We start from the raw sequence: 22,956 nt of genomic DNA on the forward strand, positions 1-22,956 counted from the left end.
GAAAATGATATATCTTTTTGATTTAAATTTGCTCTAAAACAGAATGCTCTTTCAAGCAATGTCTAAAAAGTACTCATTTCGTTAAACCACATAACTGCTTTTGCCAAATTGTTGCAACGGGATTTTGCTCCCGTCTCTTAAAACCATAATGTCGGCAATTGGCACACGATATAGGTAAAATGAATGACGGCGCGCTTATATATCGAAAAGTTTTACCAAACGATAAAATATCTCTACTTAAAATAGAAGCCGTTATCCGACTGAGCCATTTTTATTTATTTTTTGTTCGATTCACTGTTTTGAAAGTCAAGGTGGACATTTTAATAATATAAATTTCGCGTGTGCTTCTGAAGAGTAAATAAAATTCCTGCTGAATCAAATAAAAAATAATTTCTCATAAAACAACTTTTGCACTCTAAGGATAAAAAAGATTTACCAAACTTTCCACATCAAGAACCAGCACATTTATATGGGTTGCAGGTAGAGAGTACAAAATATATCTACTAGATAAAAAAGAAAGTATTTTTTTTTAATTCTTGATAGGAGTAAATTTAGACTATTATTTTGAAACGAGTGGATTTCAATTCCTCCCTGGAAATAATTTTGAAATAGTATGATGCTGTGAATGTACATAAAATTAGTTTATTTGGCAAAAAATCTATATGTCTTTCTTAAAGTTAATACTGAAGTTAAATAGTTATATAATTATGCTAAATTTCTTTAATAGGGCGTTCGGGAACATATTTCAAATGGGTAGTAGTCACCTTCTTATCAATGACGATGAATTAAGCAGTGAAGATTCCAATCTTGAAAAAGAAGATGTGTCAACTAAACTTGGACAGGAAAAACCAACACTGCTTGAATTTTTTACTTTTGAGGAGCTTAAAGGTTTGAAGTTTTGCTTCAATATGATTGAGTATTTTTTGTGTTCTATAATAAGTCGTGTGCTAAGTGTGTCCTATACTTTGCTGGAGCTCATGTATTTGCGCTACTTTTATTGACAGACATTTCCGCTTTGGGTAAAACTGGAGCAGTGCATGTAATTGAACTACAAATAAAGTGAACTTACCACTCGATGCCATTTCTTATTCTCTTTCTGAATATTATAATTGCTTTCCTCGCAAATTCAATTTTAATCACTTTTGAGGACCTTGAAAAAAATAACATCTTTCTATATATTTTGAATACAAAAATGGGTTAAAATATTTGAAACAAACAATTTCATCATAAAACCACTTTATAAGAGATGTATAATTTAAAAACATTGAATTTTCAAGATCAAAGTGGAATAAGAAATTCAAAACAATTCCGCCATGTTTTCTTCTTATTTTGTAAGGTCTTTTAAAAACTGCCTTTTCTTCTATTGTCAAAAAATATCAAAAGTAACTTAAGAAATATGACGGATGGAAAAATGAAGAAATTGTTTTGAATTTTTTATCCGACTTAATTATGACAAATCAATGATTGCAGATTATATAACACTAACAAAATGGATATATAATTAAATAGGGAGTTTGAAGTAAACGTTTTAACCTTTTTATACGAAAAAACCACAAAAAATTTATTAATTTCAATGGTCAAAAAAAGACTTAAAATTGAATTTACGAGAAAAGCGAGTATTGTATTCGGAAAGAACATAAAAATAGCATCATATGGTAGGTTCACTTTATTCTTAGGTCAATTATAAGAACTGCCCCATATTAACTTATTCACGCTTCGATTGGCTTTTCCTCTATCTCCTTTTATCCATGCCCCCTCTCTATATCACTACATCTCAAATAGAAATAATAGTTATCATTCCTGAATCAGCTAAAAATGGCAATGCTTTTTCTCTAGACTTTTTGTTAGTGCTTTTTTAAACTTTTGGTTGGTCTGGACCGAGGCTCGTTTTGTACTAGATTGTAGCTATTCCTGCCAACATGATATGTCATATACAGGAAAACACCTTCAGCATTTTCTAGCAAATTGTAGTGCAAAGCGAACTATATTGCCATTACTTTTACTCAAGCTCATTTTCGAAGTGACAATAAAAATCGTCAAATAACACTTAATGCCTTAAGCCCGTTAAACATTGTACGGGAACACGAGGTGGAACGGGGTAAAAGGTGGAACAGGGTAGGTGATTTTTAGATGACAAGAAAGGTGTTGCGCCAAGCAGTAATAGCTACAACTACTCCAGCTCGATACAGCTGAATTCATGTCGGTTTAGTCTCCTTTCGTTTGATGAGTGAACCTGCTGTCGTCTAGTTATTTGCTGTTGGATTGCAGCTTTTATTGATTTTGTAATCAAGGTAAGGTCAACACACTTCTTTGTATTACAACTATAGCTAGAATAATTGTTGCGCGTTTAATGGTCTTTGTTTTAGTCACCTTTTGTTTCTTTACTTGAATTTTTCACGTGACCATAGCCTCCAAATAATAAGGCGTATTCCTGGGGTGAATGAATTGGGGAAGTACTCCACTCAGCCTCGCACTATTTTGATAAGACCAGTCGTAAAATTGGGTCAGTAACTTTTGTTAATTAATTTTCAAATGCTTCGTGTGCATAAGAAAAAGACAAACAGACTGGTTTACTGAGGCCTGAACAATGCTGTTTATGCGGTTATTTCTGGTCAATGTGGCTGCCTGAAGGCTTCTAATAAGTTTGAAGTTCCCCAAACTACTATTGAAAGGTACGTTAAAAAAAAGAGGAAATTCCTGAGTATTTGATTGATGAAACTGCTCGGAAATTCCAACCCTTGTTTACCCAAGAACAGGAGCTTGAGCTTGTGATGTACTTAGAAACTATGGAGGCACGATTATTTGGCCTGAAGATGAAGAACTTATTTACCTTAGCTTACCAGTTAGCTCAAAGAAATGGCATACCTCATAAATTTCAAAATGAAATAGCTGGTCAGAACTGGGTAAACCGATTTTTAAAGGGGAGTCACACTCTGTTTATTCATAAGCCCAAATCAGCATCTGGTACAAGAGCTATGGGATTTAATAGAGAGGCTGTAGATGGTTTTTTTTCCAGCTCACTCAATTGGTAGATAAGCACAAACTTACAGCGTCACAGATATTTAACTGCGATGAAACTGGTGTTTTAGTGAACCCCAAAAACGAATCAAAAATCATTCCTTGCAATGGTAAACGAAAATCTGGTGCAATAACTTGTGCAGAAAGGGGGAAAACTGTAACTTGCCTTATTTGCATATCCCCAAGTGGATCATACATGTCCCCGATATGAGCTTTTCTGAGGAAGAAAATACAGAAGGAGTTTGAGTTGGGAATACCTTCAGGGAATTGGGCTGAGATTCACAGCCCTGGATAGATGACGGCTGATCTGTTCTTAGTATGGCTTAAAAAATTTATAGCATTTCCTAAAGAATTAAAGGACTATTCGGTTCTTCTCACATTTGACGGACATTACACCCACACTAAAAACCTAAAGGTCATAGACTACGCAAGAAATAATGGCGTTTCCTTGCTGTGTTTAGCACCGCATTGTTATCACAAGTTACTACCGCTTGATGTGTTTTCAATGAGACCTTTGAGCCTTCACTACGCTGACGAGCCTCGAAAGTGGCTCCGTTGCACCCAAGGAAAAGTCGTAACGCTGTTTCAAATTTCAAAGCTCTTCGGGTCAGTGTTTATCCAAAATCCCTCTATGAACAGTGCATTTAAGTGGTTTAAAGCAACATGAATTTGACCACCTAGTCCAGCCATATCCTCTGATTCAGATTTTCTACCCGCTGACACTACTGACATTAAACAAGCTGGGCCTTCAATCCAAAAAGCGATTGAAGAACCTCGAACGACGGATAAAGAACAGGTAGGAAAATCTTGGCCTGGCTCATATGTGGATAAAGAAAATCCCCACACATGTAGTGATTGGGGTGAAGATGCTATAGTTTGTGGCCCCGACTGTTGGTGTTAATTGCACCTCATCTAAAAATGTTCAATTTAACATGGATGGCAAGGCTACTCCTGGATGCTCTTGGATGACAACTGACATGAATGACTCTGCAACTGCATTTATTGTTTCATCTGAAAGTTTAATTCAAGACTGCAATTAAAACTGATTCACCGTACACAAAGTAGCTAGAGAATGCTATAAAAGGAAAAAAGCAAAGAAGATTGCCAAGACAGAAAGACCACTGAAAACACTTTTTAAGAAAGAAATCAAAACGAAAATACTAAAAACAAAGAGAAAGTGCCTGAATAAGAATGAAGAAAAAACAAGAAGATGAAGAGACAACCTGAAAATTACGGCAGTGATTCTGACGAGTTTTCCGGCTGTGAATGTATATGTTGTTGTGAGTTTTATTCAAAGTCAACTGAGGGTTAGGTTGTCTGTTCCATATGTAAGAAATGGGCCCACAATTCCTGTGCAGGTATTGATGGCGAGGATGATGAGGCTATCCTTGTATGTGAATTTTGTAATTCAGAATAGGATAAATTTGATGAATATGTTTAAACTAGTTTTGTTGCCTTAATCAAAATGAATAAAAAGCCAAATTTTAGTTTTAGTTTTATGACCAGATAGATTAATTAATGTAATTAATTAGAATCAGATTAATTTGATGAAAGAATATTTTTCAAATAGTTTTGCTCCCTGAATCAAAATAAATAGTAAGCCAAATAATGATTTTATTTATCTAGATATACTATTTTATCTACCACCCCGTTCTGCCCTGGATTTGGGGCAGAACGGGGTCTTTGACCTTTGTTTATATTGTAATTAAAAAAATAATAATTGTTTTCCTTTTTTTCAATATGAATGGGAAATATTGCTTACAACAATACAATGTACTTTTATTAAATTTTATAGCCTTTTGTATTGACTCCTTCGTATTAATGAAAATCATTTTAGACTTACTACCCCGTTCTGCCCCGTGTTCTTCTATAGTTCTTATTTTTCGTGACGGTTTCCAAATTCTTCTTTCTCCTCAGTACCACTTCGAAGGCGTATTATGTTTTTGGACAACTTTCACTAAATTTCCCAAGATTATTCCCGACAAATTCGCAATTCCACAATTACCCAACATCTCATAGTTCTGATTTCTCTTTCAAAATTAGGCCAACGGTGGGAGCGGGATTTAGTTTGCGTCATATTGGTCCAAAAGTTTGGAATTTAATCCCAATAGCTGTGAGAAATTGTAATGATAGAAACAAATAACTGAAGTTTTTAAGAAATCATGTTGCTAGTCTCCCATAATATTTTCCGTTGTAAATGTTGAAGTTTGATTTCCGAAAGAAGTGCAAATTAGTTTAAGCCGAAGTAATGACGGTTATTTCTTTTGTTTGTGTTTTTTTTTTTTTTTTTTGGTGATATACCGCGCGTTCAAGTATGCCATTAGGCATTTGCGCTGCTTGTTTAAATGGTTTAATTCTTGTTGTAAATAAACATGAATCTATCCATCTATCTATCTATTCGTCTAAGAATGAAAAGGTACGGTCGCTCAAAGCAGTGTTATTCGGCGTACATGAAATTTTTAGATATTTGGTTTATGGGATATATCAATTAGTTCGTGATAACAAACTGTAAGTAAGGAGCGACTTGGCTCATTAGTAACTGAAACTCCAAAAACCATAATTTCGATGCCAAAAGATATACAAAGAATCGGAGTTTAATGATTATTTCAAACATATAAGTTTAATCTTATCCATCAAAGGTTAGATAGAGGATAGAGATCCTCCAGAGCCATTGCTGGCGCATAGGGCGTCGAATCGACGTTTCAGTTGCTGGGTGTTTTTTACGGGGACAAGTAGCTAGCTCGTCGCCCAACCTTGCTGCGGCGGGGATCGAACCCTGGGCCACATATTCCCAAGGAAGAACATCAATCCACTGTGCTACAACAGGTTGTTCCATTAAAGGTTACGAGCCTGATAAAATTTGCCTGATTTTTGAAAAAAGGGGGAAACACCCAGTAAAAGTCTTAGAACCTTAATGAAAACCTAACCATCAGATTCAGCAAATCAGAGAGCCTTACTGTAGAAGTTCCAAGCGTCTATCTGAAAATATTTGGAATTTTGTATTATCTGCCAGAAGAAAGGTCACGGATGCGTGTTTATTATTATTTTTTTTCCAGGGCTTTCCGTAGCAACCCAGTGATCCTTGAATATCGTGAGAGTCAAACAGAAATTAAAAGTTCTAGTGCCCTTTTTAAGTGACCAAACTGTGAAGGGCAACTAGCCCCCCTCCCAATCCCCTTTTCACTCAAAATCGTCCGACCAAAATTTTGTGATAGCAATTTTGTTCAGCATAGTTGAAAGACCGAATAACTATGCCTTTGGGGATATCATGACCCTTCCGCAGCCCCTGCGGAAAGGTCTTTAAGTTACAAAATTTGCCCATTGTTCACGTATAGTATTTGTTATTAGGAAGCATGCATACATTTTTCGGGGGTGGGGAGATTTTCTGCTGGTAGGATTTTCCACGGTGATAATTTTCCACTGGGAAGGAAATCTTCAGGGGGTTAAATTTTTCAGGCAAAGTTTTTAACTGGCTGAATGTGCCAAAATTCCTACACAAAATTCTTCCGATGTCTTGCTTTCTCATTGCCGACTTAATTTTACGCGTGGAGATGTAAGGGTAGTTGTCCGGGGTAAATTTTCACTAGGATTGAATTGTCTAGAGAATAGATCATTGAAGAGGAGGCCTTTTTCCGTGGAGGAATAGCCACAATTCCTGCTATTATCTAAAAAAAACAATCAGAAATTAAATAAAAAATAAGTTTTTTCATCTGAAAGTAAGGGGCAGCATTAAAATTTAAAATGAACAGAAGCTACTACGTATTAGAGAGAGGTTTCTCCTCCACAACACCTCGCTCTTTACGGTAAAGTTTTAATTCTGTTCCAATTCTTTAAGAACGACTATTGAAACGCTACCTTCGTTTAATTAGAACAACGAGAAGGTTTTTTTTTATTAAAAGCTTTAGCGTCAAGAGCGAGTTGTTGTGGAGCAATAACCTCTCTCATATACGTAATAATTTCTGTTCGTTTTCATTTTTAGTGTAGCTCCTTACTTTCAGTTGAAAAAACTGTTTTTTTTGTAATTTAATTGACCTAAAAAATCTATACAAATTATTTCCCCTAGTAATAAAATATCACACACAATAAATGCCTTCGGTTACTTTTTTTGGTTGCAACTGTAACTGCAATCTAATTAAGGACAACTACGGCCTATATTTACCAAAAAACGAGGTTTTCATTAATGGTGATTCCTATGGTTTACTTGTCATTTCGATCCAGCATAATTTACAAGGGTTTCCAGGCTATCTCCAGAAATTCCCATATTTTTTCAACTTTCACCGTTAAAGATAATCAAAATCATTGGTACTATTCTTCAATCAGATTCAAATTACAATATTTTGTCACTTGACAGTATTTTTTTCAAAATTGTTTTAAATGTGGGTTACGATGAGCCGTATTTCGTTATTTAATAGGTTGCAGCAAATGCTAAAACCATGATTATGATAGAGGATTTTGTGGCAAGCTTCGATAATAGTTAATTCATCAAACGAATGCAAGTGGGTCAAGTTTTAATAATAAGTTTGAGATTATTTATTATCATTATGCTCAGTCACTGGAAAGTCACAACCTCTAGAAATTAGCCTTCCAAGCTTGAAAAATTTCCTAGCAGTGCCTTTAGTGTTCTACTAATTAATCTGATCCACACTTTTCAGAATTGGCTCTTGAACAGTCGAAAATCCTTTTCAGCAGAATAAGCACCATATGGAAAGACGTTTTTGAAATATTTCTTCGCCTGGTAGAGATACACATACGAAAAGTTGTTCTTTATTACAGTTTTCAGCTTGCTATAAAACAGGTTAGTTATTCATATTAAAAGTTTCCTATTCTCTACTACTTTAGTTTCCAAGTGAGTCACCTTTGCTTCTGCTCGTTTTAAATTTTAATGTTGCTCCTTACTTTCAGTTGAAGAAACTTGATTTGTTTTTAATTTATCTTATGAAGAAACAGCTTCACAAGGGTTTTTGTTTTAACAGTATGTTTCTTTACTTACAAAAAGCACATGTATAAAGCAATCACTTTTAAAATAATCGCTTAAACATCTCTCTTTGATGCATCTGTGCCCCACTAGCAGTGACTAAAAACAAATGACAAGAAGGAAAATAAAGATAATAGACACCAATGCTTCCCATGCAGGAAAGTGATTTTCTTTGTTACTCCAAATTTGAGTTTTTAACTTTAGTGATTCTAATTGTGTAGTTTTCAGTTTGAATTTTTTCTTCAGTTTGAGGTTACTATCGGCCACGAATCTTCTCCCTGACGAATTTCTCCCTGGTTTATTAATTAAGGACTGTCTGGTCAATTAGGGAAACGTGTTTTCCAAAACAGCATTTTACGAAGAAAAGTAAAGACCGATAAGGCCTAAAACGAAAGTAAATGCAGTACAAGTCAAACTTGAAAGTGATAATTTCTTACCGATTTTTGGCACTTTCATTAAACGTGTAAAAAAAAAAAATTATGTTTTATCCCCCCTTCCCTTTCCACGGAAAAATGTTACCCGCATATGCCTGGCTTTATTCTAACTAACATCAATTTCAAGCCTATTCTTGCACCTCGAACTCTCTAAACCTCCAAAAATGGATTCACATTCAAAAATGCATTTCTAGAGGGATATACAATCCCTCCTGATTTCTTCAAATATATCTCGTCCACGCCATTATTATGAAAGTAAAGAGTAACATTAGACCACGAAATTAGCAGAGCAAATTACTTATAGGAAGGGTGTTATCCCCTCCTCATCCCCAAGCTACATCTCGTGGTCGTACAAACTTTGAAGGATGTTCATTTGATCGGAAACTGAGAGTTCTAACAAAGTCAAAATTGATTGGACATCAACCAGCCCCAGTCTTAGGATCGTTTTTGACACCTGGTCCTATTGTTTCCCCTTAGGATATGTGAAGGACATTTTAAAGTACCATGTGACCACTCAATCTTGAGTATGGACGAATATTGTAACAGTTTCCCAGAATAAAGGAGATCGAATCAGTCAGTTGGTGTTTGGATGTTAACAAGAGAATGAACAGTTCTTGTTTTGCCTAAAGGCAATTGACAGTCTCAGTATACTGATCGCATGCCGTCAGTATGTTTAGCTTTTAGGTGGGATATTTTATGTGTGGTTTTTTAAGTATACCCTGTTTTATATCAAGGATCGAGAGTTGAGTTGATACTTATAAAATAGTTTTTTTGAGGGGTGGTGTAAGGAGGATAGTTTTCTCCTGTCTTCTTAAGACAGTCTACACTAGGTTTTTTACTCTTTTTTTAGCTGCTGTCAGACTGGCTCGTTGGCTGGTGGAAAAAAAACTGAACATAAAACGGCTATATTGCTTGTCGTATTGGCAGCTATTTTCAATCAAAAGACGGACTCAAACTCTTTATGGCACTTGTTTTTTTCTATGTTCAATTTGTTAATACAAATTCAAAATACTTTTTATCATTGTTTGTGTCACTTTTGACAAACATGTAGAATTTGTTTTAAAAAATCTAATCGAACTCTTTTTTAGGTGACTCTGTTGCACTTACCTTTGGTCGGTCTTCTTGTATGCTATTGTATGATGGATCCTGCGTCATTCAAGGTGTCAAGTATCACTGCAATATATGTGGCTTTTCTTGTTTTAGCCAAAATGATTTATCAGATAAAATATATTGATCATAATTACTATGATAAGGATTGCAATGTAAGTAGAGCTTTATATTTTTTCCCATTGTTTTTAAGCAGCAAACTAAAGCTTTTCTTACTCATATTACATTCCTCCGAAACTAATTTAAGTCTTCTGACCTATGATACTAAATAAAAAAAAAGCCTTTAGTGTACCAGACTAATCAAAAACATCTTTTGTAAGACGTATGGTTTGGCATTTTCCTTCAGCATAATAAAAGAAGAAACTGGAAAGCAAGGTATTGGGTTTTGTGGTTTTTTCGATTTTAACACAGCAATCATCTTGTGGGAAAAAATAAATAATTGTTCAGTAGTTTGCTTCAACATTCATGCATTGAAAATAAGTTAAATTACATTTTAGTGCTAAGATAACACAATTAACTTCCAAATATATTTTGTACTCAATAACCAGATTCTATCAGCCACTAATGGGTATTTATCTTTATAAGATAAGGGGTTATTCCTAAACGAACTTGATAAGCCAACATTCCTTCCAGTGTTTTGATGCTACAAATTCAAAGATTGCAAAAACTAGAAAAACACCTACTTTTGCTGCTGAGAAACTCATTTCAGTGTCTAGAGTACCGTGTTTCTAAAATTAATTCTAAAACCATTCCGACAAAGAAGTTCTTTAAAGAAAAGTGAAGGTCTATATTGAACTTGAGACCAGCAGAGACAAAGTTTTATAGTAATTCAAACTCGAAATGACCAGAAACTACTGTTAAAGATCAATTACAAGATATAACTAAAAGGAATTAAAATAAATGATAAACAATTACTTATGTAGAGATAGTTATCTCAACATAAGTAATACATATTATTATGTAGATATATTATCAAGTCCTATTACGTAACAACCAAAGAAATTCTGATTTAGAGGTGCCCCCTGAAGTTTTTTTTAAAGAATCTAAGAAACTATTATGTAGCAACCAAGGTAAACAAACCTAAATATGTAACTTGCTCCTGTACCTTTTAAAAAACATTCCCAACACGTAATTAACACTTGCATTTTGGAGGAGTTTTTAAAAGAAAAGTTATCGGGACTGGGATTTGAAGGGAATGGACCCCGCTCCAAATTATCTTGGCCTCACTACTACTGAAATAGATGAATAAATAAATAATAAGGTTTAGTAGAAATTGAATTGGACATTCAAGACAAACGCATATCGAAGAATGTTACTACAAACAGGAGCTTAGCTACTGCCCCCTTCCTCCTTCCCTAAACGTAAAAGTAACCCATTGCGTCATTAATGTTTTCTAAAATAAAGACAAAAAACTTAAAACGAAGAGAAATTATTCCGTATATGACAGGAGTGGCCCCCTTTTCAACAGCTCGCTCTTCACAATAAAGTTTTTTAAATCTTAAAAAAAAATTATCTAATTAACCCTTAACTGGTCGACTGGGGTAAATAAAAATTACCCCCGCATGCTTTTGTTTTAAGATTTATCATTAACCCCTGGGGCTACGCTAATGTGGTCTTGTTTAATCTTCAAACACCCCATGGAGAATCTTTGGTGAGTAAGTCTACCTACTGCGTCCATCCAGAAGGGATGGGGCCTGGGGTTGTTTTTACTCCACCCGACAACTTGCAAAATAAAACAACTGAAAACTGTCTGGGTCAAATATTTTGAAAAACGGTTGTCCGAGAGTCTGAATGTCTAACATTAGAATGGGAGACTACAGTTGCACTACTTCCATCATTTATCTATGCCAATACTGAAGGTCTTGCAACCCTTTAGTAGTAAATTATGTGTTCCTACTGTTACAAAAGTATTTCTTGCCAAGAAGTTGAATATTTTTACCTTCTTTTGCCTTTCCCTTTCATTCTGTCTTTCGGTTCATCGAGGACTGCTTGCGCTTTGATGATTTTCAGAATCGTCAAACGTCAAGATCGTTTAAATCCTATTTGATATCTCTTTTAGTGCTTTGATTATAGAATGCAGCAAGAACTTCACCCCATCTGAGTATTTGACAAATGACAAAATACTTGTTCCCTTCAGTGGTCGATGTGTTTTCAGAATATACATTCCTTCGAAGCCAACCAAGTACGAACTGAAAATACAGTGTCTGACTGATGCCCGTACCTAATACTTATCCAATGCCTTAATATACTGTGGTTAAACCACCGAAATGGTTGGCCGCAGTCGATGTCCATTCCTACCCGCACCGCTTTGACTTTGGCAGTGACGGTCTTGAACACAAACAGAAAGATAACCGCAGACAACTGATACTCCTCGATTGATTTGGTTGACGAGCTGAACAGACAGAATACTACCTATGTTGAAACTCTCAATAAGAACAACAGTGAGCTCCTAGCAGCGTTTCTTCCGTATTGGCCCCGTGAGCCTGGCTCCTCAATATTCGGCTTTGCTCAGAAGCAGACTATTGGATCGTATGTGCCTAAGAAGAGCAAAGTGGTATCTTTGATATCTTCAGTGCAAAATACAAGCACGATAGATGAAAACTCTTGCAAGCCGGAGATTATCGAGTTTTACAACGCAAATGAATCTGGCGTTGACAGTTTAGATAAAAATGTGCCAACTAAACTACAAGCCATCCCTGTCAGCGCTGGCTACTTGCAATCTTCTTTGTAATGCTCGATATTCCAGGTGTAAACAAAAGAGTACTTGTCAACACAACAAGAAGTAAAGAAAGGGTAATCCAACACAAACACATCCTCACACAGCTGAAACTCTCCCATACGAAGCCTCATTTGATGGTTAAGGTATCCATCAACTCCCTTCCTCGAGAACTGTTAAAGTTAGTGTCCACAATTGTTGGAATAGAGTCTAGAGGTAGTTCAGAGGCTTAAATTTCACATTCTGGGAGAAAAAACCAGTGCTGCAGTCTTTGTCCTCGTTTAGCTGACCGAAAGATGACTAGAATCTGCAGCATCTGCAAAATGGGCTGCTGCAAGAATCACCTCAACGAAGTTGTCCGAAATGTATCTAGATGATTTATTTTTATTTAAAACATATTGTGTTTGATTTTATTTGCTTAAAGTAAATTACAAGTTCCTATCTGAAATAGTTCTTATTTACAAGGGTTTTTATTTATGGGATAAATACTTACCCCACCCGATCAGTTCCGTAACGAAAAAAAAAACACCCAACTAGTTAATGGTTAAACGACCTCTATGTTTTAGAAATTCTTCCTAAGGAATGTGGGCAAAAAGTCAAACTAAGCAAAAGAAACGAGTTATTGGATGAGGAAGGGCAATCCTTTAATAAGCAATAATTTATATCCGTTTTAAGTTTTCATGCTCCTCCTTACTTTCAGTTGAAAAAACTTATTTTTATTCGATTTTATATCGTTTTTTTAAATAATGCCGGGAAATGTCGCTCACTTTCAACAGAAAGACTTTCTAGACAACTGAATCTCAATGGAAATTTACCCCGGACAAGTACCATTAACATCTCCACATGTAAAATTGAGTCGACAATGAGAAAGTAAGACAAATAAAAAGTATTTCGTATAAAAATTCTGGTATGTTCCCCCTAATGTAAAATTTACCCTAAAAGTTCACCCCCGGAAATTTTCCTTCCAATGGAATATTTTCCTCGTGGAAAATCGCCCAGAAGAAAATTAACTCCCCACCCTCATCTGAAAAATGTTTGCATGGTTCCAAATAACAAGTTTTAAACGTAAGCAATCTGCAAATTATTTAACTTAAAGACCTTTCTCCAGAGGCTGTAGGGGGTCGTGTTATCTCCAAAGGTATAGTTATTGGACCTTTCAACTATGTTGATGAGTTTGACTATCTAGAAATTTTGATCGGACACCTTTAGGGCAAAATGGGCATGGGAGGGGTCTAGCTGCCTTCCAATACTTTCGGTAGCTTAAGAAAGACACTAGAACTTTTAACTTCCGTTTGAATGAGCAGTCTCCCGATATTTTTCGACCATTGGTTTAATATAACCACTCCTGGGGAAAACAAACAAACAAATAAACACGCATTTGTGATCTTTCTTTTGGCAAAAAATGCAACATAACACTTTTTTGTACATGGGACACGTAAATCTTTCTACAATTAAGCACTTTGATGCGCTGAATTTGATAGTATGATTTTCATTAAAATTCCTTTTCAGAAATTCAGGTAAATTTTCTTTGGCTCGTAACCTTTGATGGGTAAGATTAAACTTAACGAATCTTAAATATTTAGAATCACAATAATAAACAGATTTGTCTGATATATTTACTGATATTAAAATTCTGTTTTCTATAGTTTTGGGTGCTATCAAACCGTGTCAGTTCTTACTTACCGTTCGTTATCGCATACTGTTTGAAACAACATGAATTTTGAAGAGCGTGCTTTAGTTTTTTAAAACGTCAGCGGAAAAAATGAAAGACTAATCACTATAATAATCAACATAACTGGAAAGAAATAACTGAAAAAAACTGATCATACAATTTGTAAGGATATTCATCTCTTGAAATTCCTGCAATTTAAGATTTTATTTCATTGGATTTTTTTAGTGTTATAAATATATTAAAAAAAGGATCTATGATGTATTTGGCTTTCATTAAAGCCAAAATGACTTAAAAGACCTTTTATAGTAATTTTTGTTTGTATCAAGTGTGACCTGAAAATTCATTGTTATTTTTATTCTTTTAGGATTTATTTGTTCATCTAGATCAGTATCTGTTATCTATAATTTAATGTATTAGTTTGTTTTAATGTCTGTTATACTTGGATTTAATTTTTTCTTTAATAGTAATTACTGATTGTTTCGAGGTTGAAATATTGCTAGACTTTATATCGGCTGGTCTCATGTTTAATATGATACTTTGCTTTATTTAGAATTTTGTTATAGATAAAGTTTGTTTTTAATAATATCTGTTCGTTTTTAGATGCCAAAGTTTTTTTGTTAATATAATGCATATTTTCCAGTTTTTCACGTCTTTGGCTTAAGATTAAAATATAATATTCTAATTTATTATTTCTTGTAAGTCTATTTAGATTTATTTCAACATTCCCTGAAAGTTTAAACTAAACGTTATTATCTCTTTCTTAAATATTGTAGATATCAATTGCAATGGCAGTCCTCTGATTCAAGTCAAGATCCCCCACAACGTCCTCTGAAAGTTTAAACTTAATACTTGTAACTGTTGCCTTAATACCTGAGATAATGCACAAATTATTTCAACAAGTCAGATGTAAATGATATGTTTTCTTATTTATTTCAGCATCACATGAAAGTTTTAACTACATATTATTAGCCGATCTGGAGATATTGCACGTTCGCCCTTTTGACAACTGGGATGCACATAGTTGTACCATGATATTAAGTTTGAATTAATACCCCTACCTATTCCTTAGAAATTGAAGACTTTTCCTTTTGAAATTTATTATCCTATTAAATTTAGTTAAAAATACTAATTGAGGTTTTCTGGAATTTTTAACTTGGATGTTTTTTCGAAGATCACACTGCCGAACAAATAAAACTTCAAAATAGGAATACCTCCTTTTAATAGACAATCGAAATAGATATAAAAAGCTCTGGATGTTTAGATCACACGCAACAGTGATAGTCTGCAGCAGATAAACTAGAGTATTACACTTACAACAAACGATGTTTATACATAAGAAAATAATCACTTCCTGTTCATAAATAGTTTCCGAGTCACTGGCAAAAAGAGGTGAATTTTGTGTCACCTTCTTTAAAAATTCAACTTGCACTTAGGCAATAACAAAGGAAGAAGTTTCAAACTATAGACTTTGAATGAACCCTGATATTAAATCCTCTTTGAGCCTTTAAACAGGAAACAATTTAAGACCCAGAAGTAAATTATTTTTTCTGTAGAAATATCTACTACTACTGCGACTACTAATAACTCACCACAGCACCAATCAGCCTGAGGCCAGCAGAACTACGCAAGCTCCTCCAAGCTCCAACCCAATCTATTCAAGGCCTCCCTCTTTACAACCTCCAAGGAAGTTCCCATTTCCTTTATATCTTTAATTATGATATCCCCCCACCCAAGATGAAGACGACCTCCGTTCTGTTTAGCCCCAGGCGGTTTGCCAAAAAAGACAATCTTCGGCAATCTGTCATCCTTCATCTACAGAACGTAGCCTATCCATCTTAACCTTTCTTTTATTACAGCCTTAGAAAGCGGGATTCAACCACATTTTTTGTAGAGCCTACTGTTTGAAATACGGTCAGTCGGCCGGATACCCATAACAACCCGTAGGCAATTTCTCTGGAAAACATCTAGTGTATTTTCTTCCGCTTTCCGGAGCACCCATGCTTCAAAGCCATATTTGACCATTATCATCACCGTAGCTTCCAATATTCTAATCTTGGTTTGCAGACTTATCTTCCTATTCTTCCAAACTTTATTTAACTGTGAAAAACACCCTGAGACTCTGCTATTCTACTTTTAACATCTTCACTGCTCCCTCCGTCTTTGCTAATAATACCACCAAGGTGAGTGAAGCTGTCAACTCTCAAATCCACTAAAAATTCATCCTTTTTTCACATTTTCATCTAATATGCTTAAATCATCAGCATAATATAAGTACAGGTGAATTTTTCCTCCCCATTTGATTCTATGGTTTCCAATTGCCTTTCCTGTGCTCCATAGGACAAAGTCCATCAAAATTATCCGTATGAAGGGGAATAGAGCTCAACCCTGATTAACTCCTGATTTAATACAGAACCAGCTGCTAAATTAATTTCCTACCTTAATCAAAGCAGTATTATTCTCGTGCATAGCACAAATCACTTTAATGTGTTTGTCTGGTATACCATATAAGGATAAGACCTTTGCTTAAAATCTTCTATCAACAGAATCGAACGATTGCTCATAATCTGTCAAACTGAGAGCCAAAGGTGTTTGACAACGAAGGGACTTCTCAATTATTAACCAAAGAGTGAAAACGTGTCGACATATCCTCTACCTTTTCTAAAACCGTTCTTTTCTTCTCTTATAACTTTTTCTACCGCATGTCTCAGTCGAAAAAGTATCATATTACTAGGTAATTTGCTACCTACAGAGACCAGAATAATGCCTCAATAATTGTGACACTCACACTTGTCACCTTTCTTATACAATGGTTTTGCTAAAATCATTAGGTACTTCCCTATTTTCAAGAATCATATTCATAACCTTCAGTAGCTTATTTCTAAACTCAAAATCACCATATTTAAAAAACTCATTTAACACAATATCAGCATAACAAATCTCTTTTATTTTAATCGTACTACTTCAGTTTATCTGCTGATGACAATCAATGTTGTATGTTATGGAAATATCCAAAGCTCCTTCAACATCCCCCTCCAATTCTCTAAAATTTTCAACATAATAACCTTCCCTACTATTCCTACAATATAGAAGACTTTCTGTTATGATAACTTGGAAGCATATAGTGTCTTTTCATTTTGATTGACATTCCCCAAGGAATTTTATGAAGTTTCAACTTCTTACCCGCAGTCGTGGCTAAGATCAATATAAATAGGCCCAAATGCGGCCCTTTTGACAACTTGGATACACATAGGGGTTTTGATTTACTGCCACATCTTCCTCAATGCTCTTTAAAATTTTTAGCTTAGTAACCTTATGTATTCATGAAATTGTCCTGTTTCGAAAAGATGGACTAACTGCATAACTTACATTCTTTGACCTGGAGGCTTTGGATGCGTGGCATCCCCACAGGCATTTTGTTAGACCTTTTGATTACTTTGAAGAAAATTTCTTTATAAATATCGTATCACTGTTGAGGGAGGGAATCTAAAAGGAAAAAGGGCGCTGGCTGGCCTCCGATTCCTCATGTCCGCCCCTCTCAACATGCCTTGAATGTTCCAGCTGAATGCCCTTAGCTGTTCCTTAGATACTGCTTATGCGCCATTTTGACTAGCATTTTGTGCCTGAAAACAATAATTTAACCCTGGGGCAAAAAAGTCTGAAATTACATCTGAAATAGCTAATCAGCTTGTAATTTGTAGTTTCATTTGAAGGTTCATTTACTTGTGTATACTAGTATATAGCTATAGAACTACTACAAGGGAGGGTGCTAGTGGATCTTTGTTTGGACTTTCTCCTGAGAATTCCAAAAGCGTTTTGAAACCTGTATTTTTCTACTTTTCCCGAGTGGTTGTTCCGATCTATATGGAGGGGTTAATATTTACTTCTTATACTTTGTTTAATCTGGGGACCACATTTTGAATAAGGCTGCAATATGCATGTTTTGAGTTTGAATGCTCTCCTTTTATTGTGGAAATATCTTTAGTATTTCAAAAAAAATTCGATTGTAATATTAAAACTGAAAACCAAAAAATTGTCCTATATGTAATAATACCCCACCACATAAACCCCTAATCTTCTATATATATAAAAATAAGTTGTCTGTCTGTCTGTCTGTGGATCAGGTGACGTCATGTTTCTGTGTTGACTGACGTCATGAAATTAGTTGTCGTCATTTTTGCTATGACGGTGACGTCATTAATGGTATTTAAGACATGCGTTCACGGAAAAGTGTTTAATTGTAAAATGACTGAAGAACCTACAATGGCAACAGCCGAGGAAGCTGCTCAAAGAGTCTATGCCAAAAAACTTGCTGCTGATAGAGAAAGTAAGAAAAGAAAGCGTTCCGAGGAATCACAAGAACAGCAAGAAAACAGGCTTGCAGCTGATAGAGAAAGTAAGAAAAGAAAGCGTGCCGGGGAATCACAAGAACAGCAAGAAAACAGGCTTGCGGCTAAAGAACGCAAAACCGCGCAGTTAGATGAAAATCCACCTGGACAGCGAGAGTCAAAACATATCAAAACTGAAAATGATAGCGATGATGATTGGCTTGGGGATTTTGACTTGGATAAGGTCATCAATGTCTACCAGATTTAAGTTAAAAAAACAAAGGTTCGTCGATATGTACTTCATAGTGACGCTGAAAAATAAAGAAGAAAAAGAAAACTGAAAAAGGAAAAAAGGTAAAAAAATAAAAAAAACTAAAAAGAAAAAACACTCAAAGAGAAATTACAAACCGGGACAAAAATGACGACATAAGTGACGACCGGGAACCTCAAAGAGAAATTACAGACTGGGACACCCGGACACAAATCACGACCGGGACACAGGGAATATAAATGACGACCGGGACACAGGGACACAACTACAACGGGGACGCCGGGGGCACAGGCGGGATATATAAATGACGACCGGGAAACAGGGATTGTTCGAATAGAAATTACAGACCGGGACACCGGGACACAAATGACGACCGGGACACCGGGACACAGGGAATATAAATGACGACCGGGACACTCAAAGAGAAATTACAAACTGGGACACCGGGACACAAATGACGACCGGGACACAGGGAATGTAAATGACGACCGGGACACAGGGACACATCATTAGAATAATGAGGTATAGATCTGAATACGGATTGTTTTTCCCATGGACAATTATATGTTGCATGTTCAAGAGTCAGTAAACCTGACAATCTATTTATATGCACAGACAATGGGACAGCGAAGAATGTTGTATATTAGCATGTTTTACGTAGTTAAAAACATATATTTATATCTATCTCTATTCACAGGTGGGACACAGGGACACAACTACAATGGTGCGTAACTAATATGGCGCGTAACGACTTACGCGCGCGGGGGGGCTTGGGGGGCGCGAAGCGCCCCACTAACTAGGTGTTGGGGTGGCGCGAAGCGCCACCCCAACAGCTAGTATTCACATAAAATGAAGCTAATGTTTTACTTCATGAGTCATGCATGATTAATAACTATACTAAGATATCTATCCCTGAATAATCGTTATATATAAATTAAACTTTGGCTTGAAGAGAGGGGTTTGAAGGAGTTGGCAGCTCCTATCATATATAAGAATGATGTAAAACAATATAAAACATGTTTTAACAATAGCAAAGAGTTTTATTTATAACCTACGAACATAAATTATCACTTTTTAAAATCACTATGAAATCGCTTTTTAGCATAAATTGTCGTATAACTATCTTGAAAGGAAATTTATTTTGCAACAAACACAGATGGCTATTTCTTGGAAGTGTTTTAGAATTAGGTGCTCTTTAGAATTGGGATACGGTGTTTAAAGTTGCCTACGGTCCCTTGTATGAGCATTGGTTCTAGGAGCCTTAAAACTAAGTCAAAGATCAATGAAAAAAATGTGTGGCAGCCCGTTTTCATACACGGGATAGATTTTCTTCGTTTTAACCTTAACAGCATTCTTTCATTACGAAAGAACTGTTTCTGTGTTATTTCTGTATAGACAATCTCATCAATGTTTCACCAGTGTTTCAATTTAACTATATTATTCATTTGCTTAGGGAAGAAATCATCACATTGCCATAGTATGGTCTCAAGAAGTGAGAGGCTCTAGCTTAAATATAAAACAAAGATGAATAAATACTTAAAGAAATAGCGTAAGAAATACTTTAGGATTCAAAAAAAGTTAGCTCGAGTTACTATTATTATATTTTCTTATAGCTTTTTGTTGATTGGTTTTGCTTCTAGCTGTATTATAACGAAACTGCCAATGTGACTGAAAAGATTGATCCTACTAAAGATACTGACATAAGAAACCTTTTAGAGTGGATCGGTTTCTACAAAGGACCAAATCTAATGGACATTATAAGGGATTACATAGGTAAGGTTTTGAAGTACTCTTTCCTCAAAAATTATTATTCTTTTATATTAATTTTAAAAAATTTTGTGTGTATTTGTGTGTGTGTGTGTGTGTGTGTATGTGTGTGTGTTGTGTGTATGTGTGTGTGGGTGGGTGTTTGTGTTTTTGTGTGGGTTAATGTGTGCGTGTGTGTTTGTGTTTCTGTGTGTGTTGGGTTTTGTGTGTTTGTGTGTGTGTGTCTGTGTTTCTGTTTGACTCTATGTGTTAATGACTATGTTTGTCTCAGTTTATGATTCTCTTGTCCTACTTTAAGTAATTAGGTATTTTGTGTGTGTGTGTATATATATTTTCTTGACCAAGCCTTTAAATTTAACAGAGAATATTTATTTTTCAGTTTTGTTTGTGTTACTCACAATAGAGGCTACAATTTATCTGAGGCAACGACATCATAGATCAACCAAAAGGATACCAGAACCCTCAAGAGGGGTTTTATTTCCAAATGTCAAAAGAAAAGATGCAGACAGCTCAGTTTTGTTGTCAGTGAAATTTCTTATTAATCACTGGTTTTATAAATTTGGCTTAGAGGTAAGTTAATTCAATAGATTGACGACTTTTTATTGTGTTTTAAGGCAATTGCTTATTTTAAAAAAATGTTGTATAGGAAATACTTTTTATGGCACTTGGTATTAACCAAGTGTCATATAGCAATCGACAATTCTGTCGGTCGGTCTGTCAGTCCCGGTTCTGTTACTTTAGGCACTTCCAGGTAAGCTAGGACGATGAAATTTGGCAGGCGTATCAGGGACATAACCAGCTTAAATTAGAAATAGTCGTTTTCTCAATTTGACCATCTGGAGGGGGGAGAGTGGGGGGCCGGTTAATTCGTAAAAAATAGAAAAAATGAAGTATTTTTAACTTATGAGCGGGTGATGAGATCTTAATGAAATTTGATGTTTGGAATGATATTGTGTCTCAGAGCTCTCATTTTAAATCCCGACCGGATCTGATGACATTGGGGGGAGTTGGAGGGGGGAAACCTAAAATCTTGAAAAACACTTAGAGTGGAGGGATCGGGATGAAACTTGATGGGAAAAATAAGCACAAGTCCCAGATACATGATTGACATAATAGGAACGGATCCGCTCTCTTTGGGGTAGTTGGGGGGGGTTATTTCTGAAAAATTAGAAAAAAATGAGGTATTTTTAACTTACGAACGAGTGATCGGATCTCAATGAAATTTGATATTTAGAAGGATATCGTGGCTCAACACTTAGAATGGAGGGATCGGGATGAAACTTGGTGGGAAAAATAAGCACAAGTCCTGAATACATGATTGACATAAACGGAACGGATCCGCTCTCTTTGGGGTAGTTGGGGGAGGGGTTCATTTTGAAAAATTAGAAAAAATGAGTTATTTTTAACTTACGAACGGGTGATCGGATCTCAATGAAATTTGATATTTAGAAGGATATCGTGTCTTAAAGCAATTATTTTAAATCCTGACCGGATCTGGTGACATTGGGGGAAGTTTGGGGTGGGGGAACCTAAAATCATGGAAAACTCTTAGATTGGAGGGATCGGGATGAAACTTGGTGGGGAAAATAATCACAAGTCTTACATACGTGATTTACATAATTGGAACGGATCCGCTCTATTGGGGGGGGGGGTTAATTCTGAAAAATAAGAAAAAATTACGTATTTTTAACTTACGAAGCAGTGATCGAATCTTCATGAAACTTCATATTTAGAAGGACCTCGTAACAAAAATTTCTTATTTTAAATCTCAACCGGATTAAGCGTAATTGGGGGGGGGCAGTTGGGGGGACCGGAAATCTTAGAAAATACTTAAAGCGGTGAAATCAGGATGAAACTGGATGGGAAGAATAGAAACCTGTCTAAGATACGTGACTGACATAACCGGACCGGATCTGCTCTCTTTGGTGGAATTGGGGGGGGGGGGGGGTAATTTAGAAAATTGAGGTATTTTTAACTTACAAAAGGGTGACCAGATCTTAATGATATTTGATATTTAGAAGGATCTTGTGCTTTAAAGTTCTAATTTCAAATTCCGACCAGATCCTGTGACATATGGGGTAGTTGGAGGGGGAAACCGGAATGTTTGGAAAACGTGAAAGTTTTGACAATTTTTGACGATTTCAAAATAGGTACTTGAAACATGAGCTTGTTGTGAACCAATTTGGGAAAAAATATGAAACGGTATTTTTGTTTGTTTTATGTTTCAACTTCACTTTTTACTTCCTTCAGAAGAACGTTGCTTAAAAATTGCGAATCCCAGTCTGATGCTACATCGAGCAGGTAAATAGGTAATACTTATAAAAATGAGGATTTTCAACAGAAATGAAATAGGATTAATAGCTCTTTCAACAGGATTTATTATTGCAATCAAGATAAAAAGAAACTCCATCATGACACTGATGACAGGGATACAAGCTTGAGCATGTTTTGAGGCGATTCTGCAGCCTCTCGGAAGGGTTAAAATTTTTTCAAAATATAAGCTATAGTGAATAGTTTTTGTGAGGATACTTACGATTTTAACTGCCCAATATGGATCAGGAGTGGTCCAAAGTGTAAGCTGCCTTTTTGTCTTAATCAGCTAAGGCTTCAAAAAGGAAAGTTCAATATGTATATATTACATATTAGCTGTTGGTGTGGTGCTTCGCGCCAC

General features: G+C 35.6%; 1 protein-coding gene across 2 annotated transcripts in view; it reads left to right on the plus strand.

Annotated features, from left to right (window-relative positions):
- LOC136033812 (piezo-type mechanosensitive ion channel component-like) overlaps window positions 1-22,956 on the plus strand; it is a gene marked incomplete at its 3' end in the record, with an annotated part of 265,796 nt that overhangs the window by 91,451 nt on the left and 151,389 nt on the right. For both annotated transcript variants that reach the window (XM_065714725.1, XM_065714726.1), the window contains 5 exon segments: window positions 728-888; window positions 7,671-7,813; window positions 9,516-9,689; window positions 20,159-20,291; window positions 20,665-20,855. In XM_065714725.1, the coding sequence (XP_065570797.1) occupies window positions 728-888; window positions 7,671-7,813; window positions 9,516-9,689; window positions 20,159-20,291; window positions 20,665-20,855 (802 nt within the window).

This window comes from Artemia franciscana, chromosome 12 (assembly GCF_032884065.1).
Source record: "Artemia franciscana chromosome 12, ASM3288406v1, whole genome shotgun sequence".
Classification (NCBI taxonomy): domain Eukaryota; kingdom Metazoa; phylum Arthropoda; class Branchiopoda; order Anostraca; family Artemiidae; genus Artemia; species Artemia franciscana.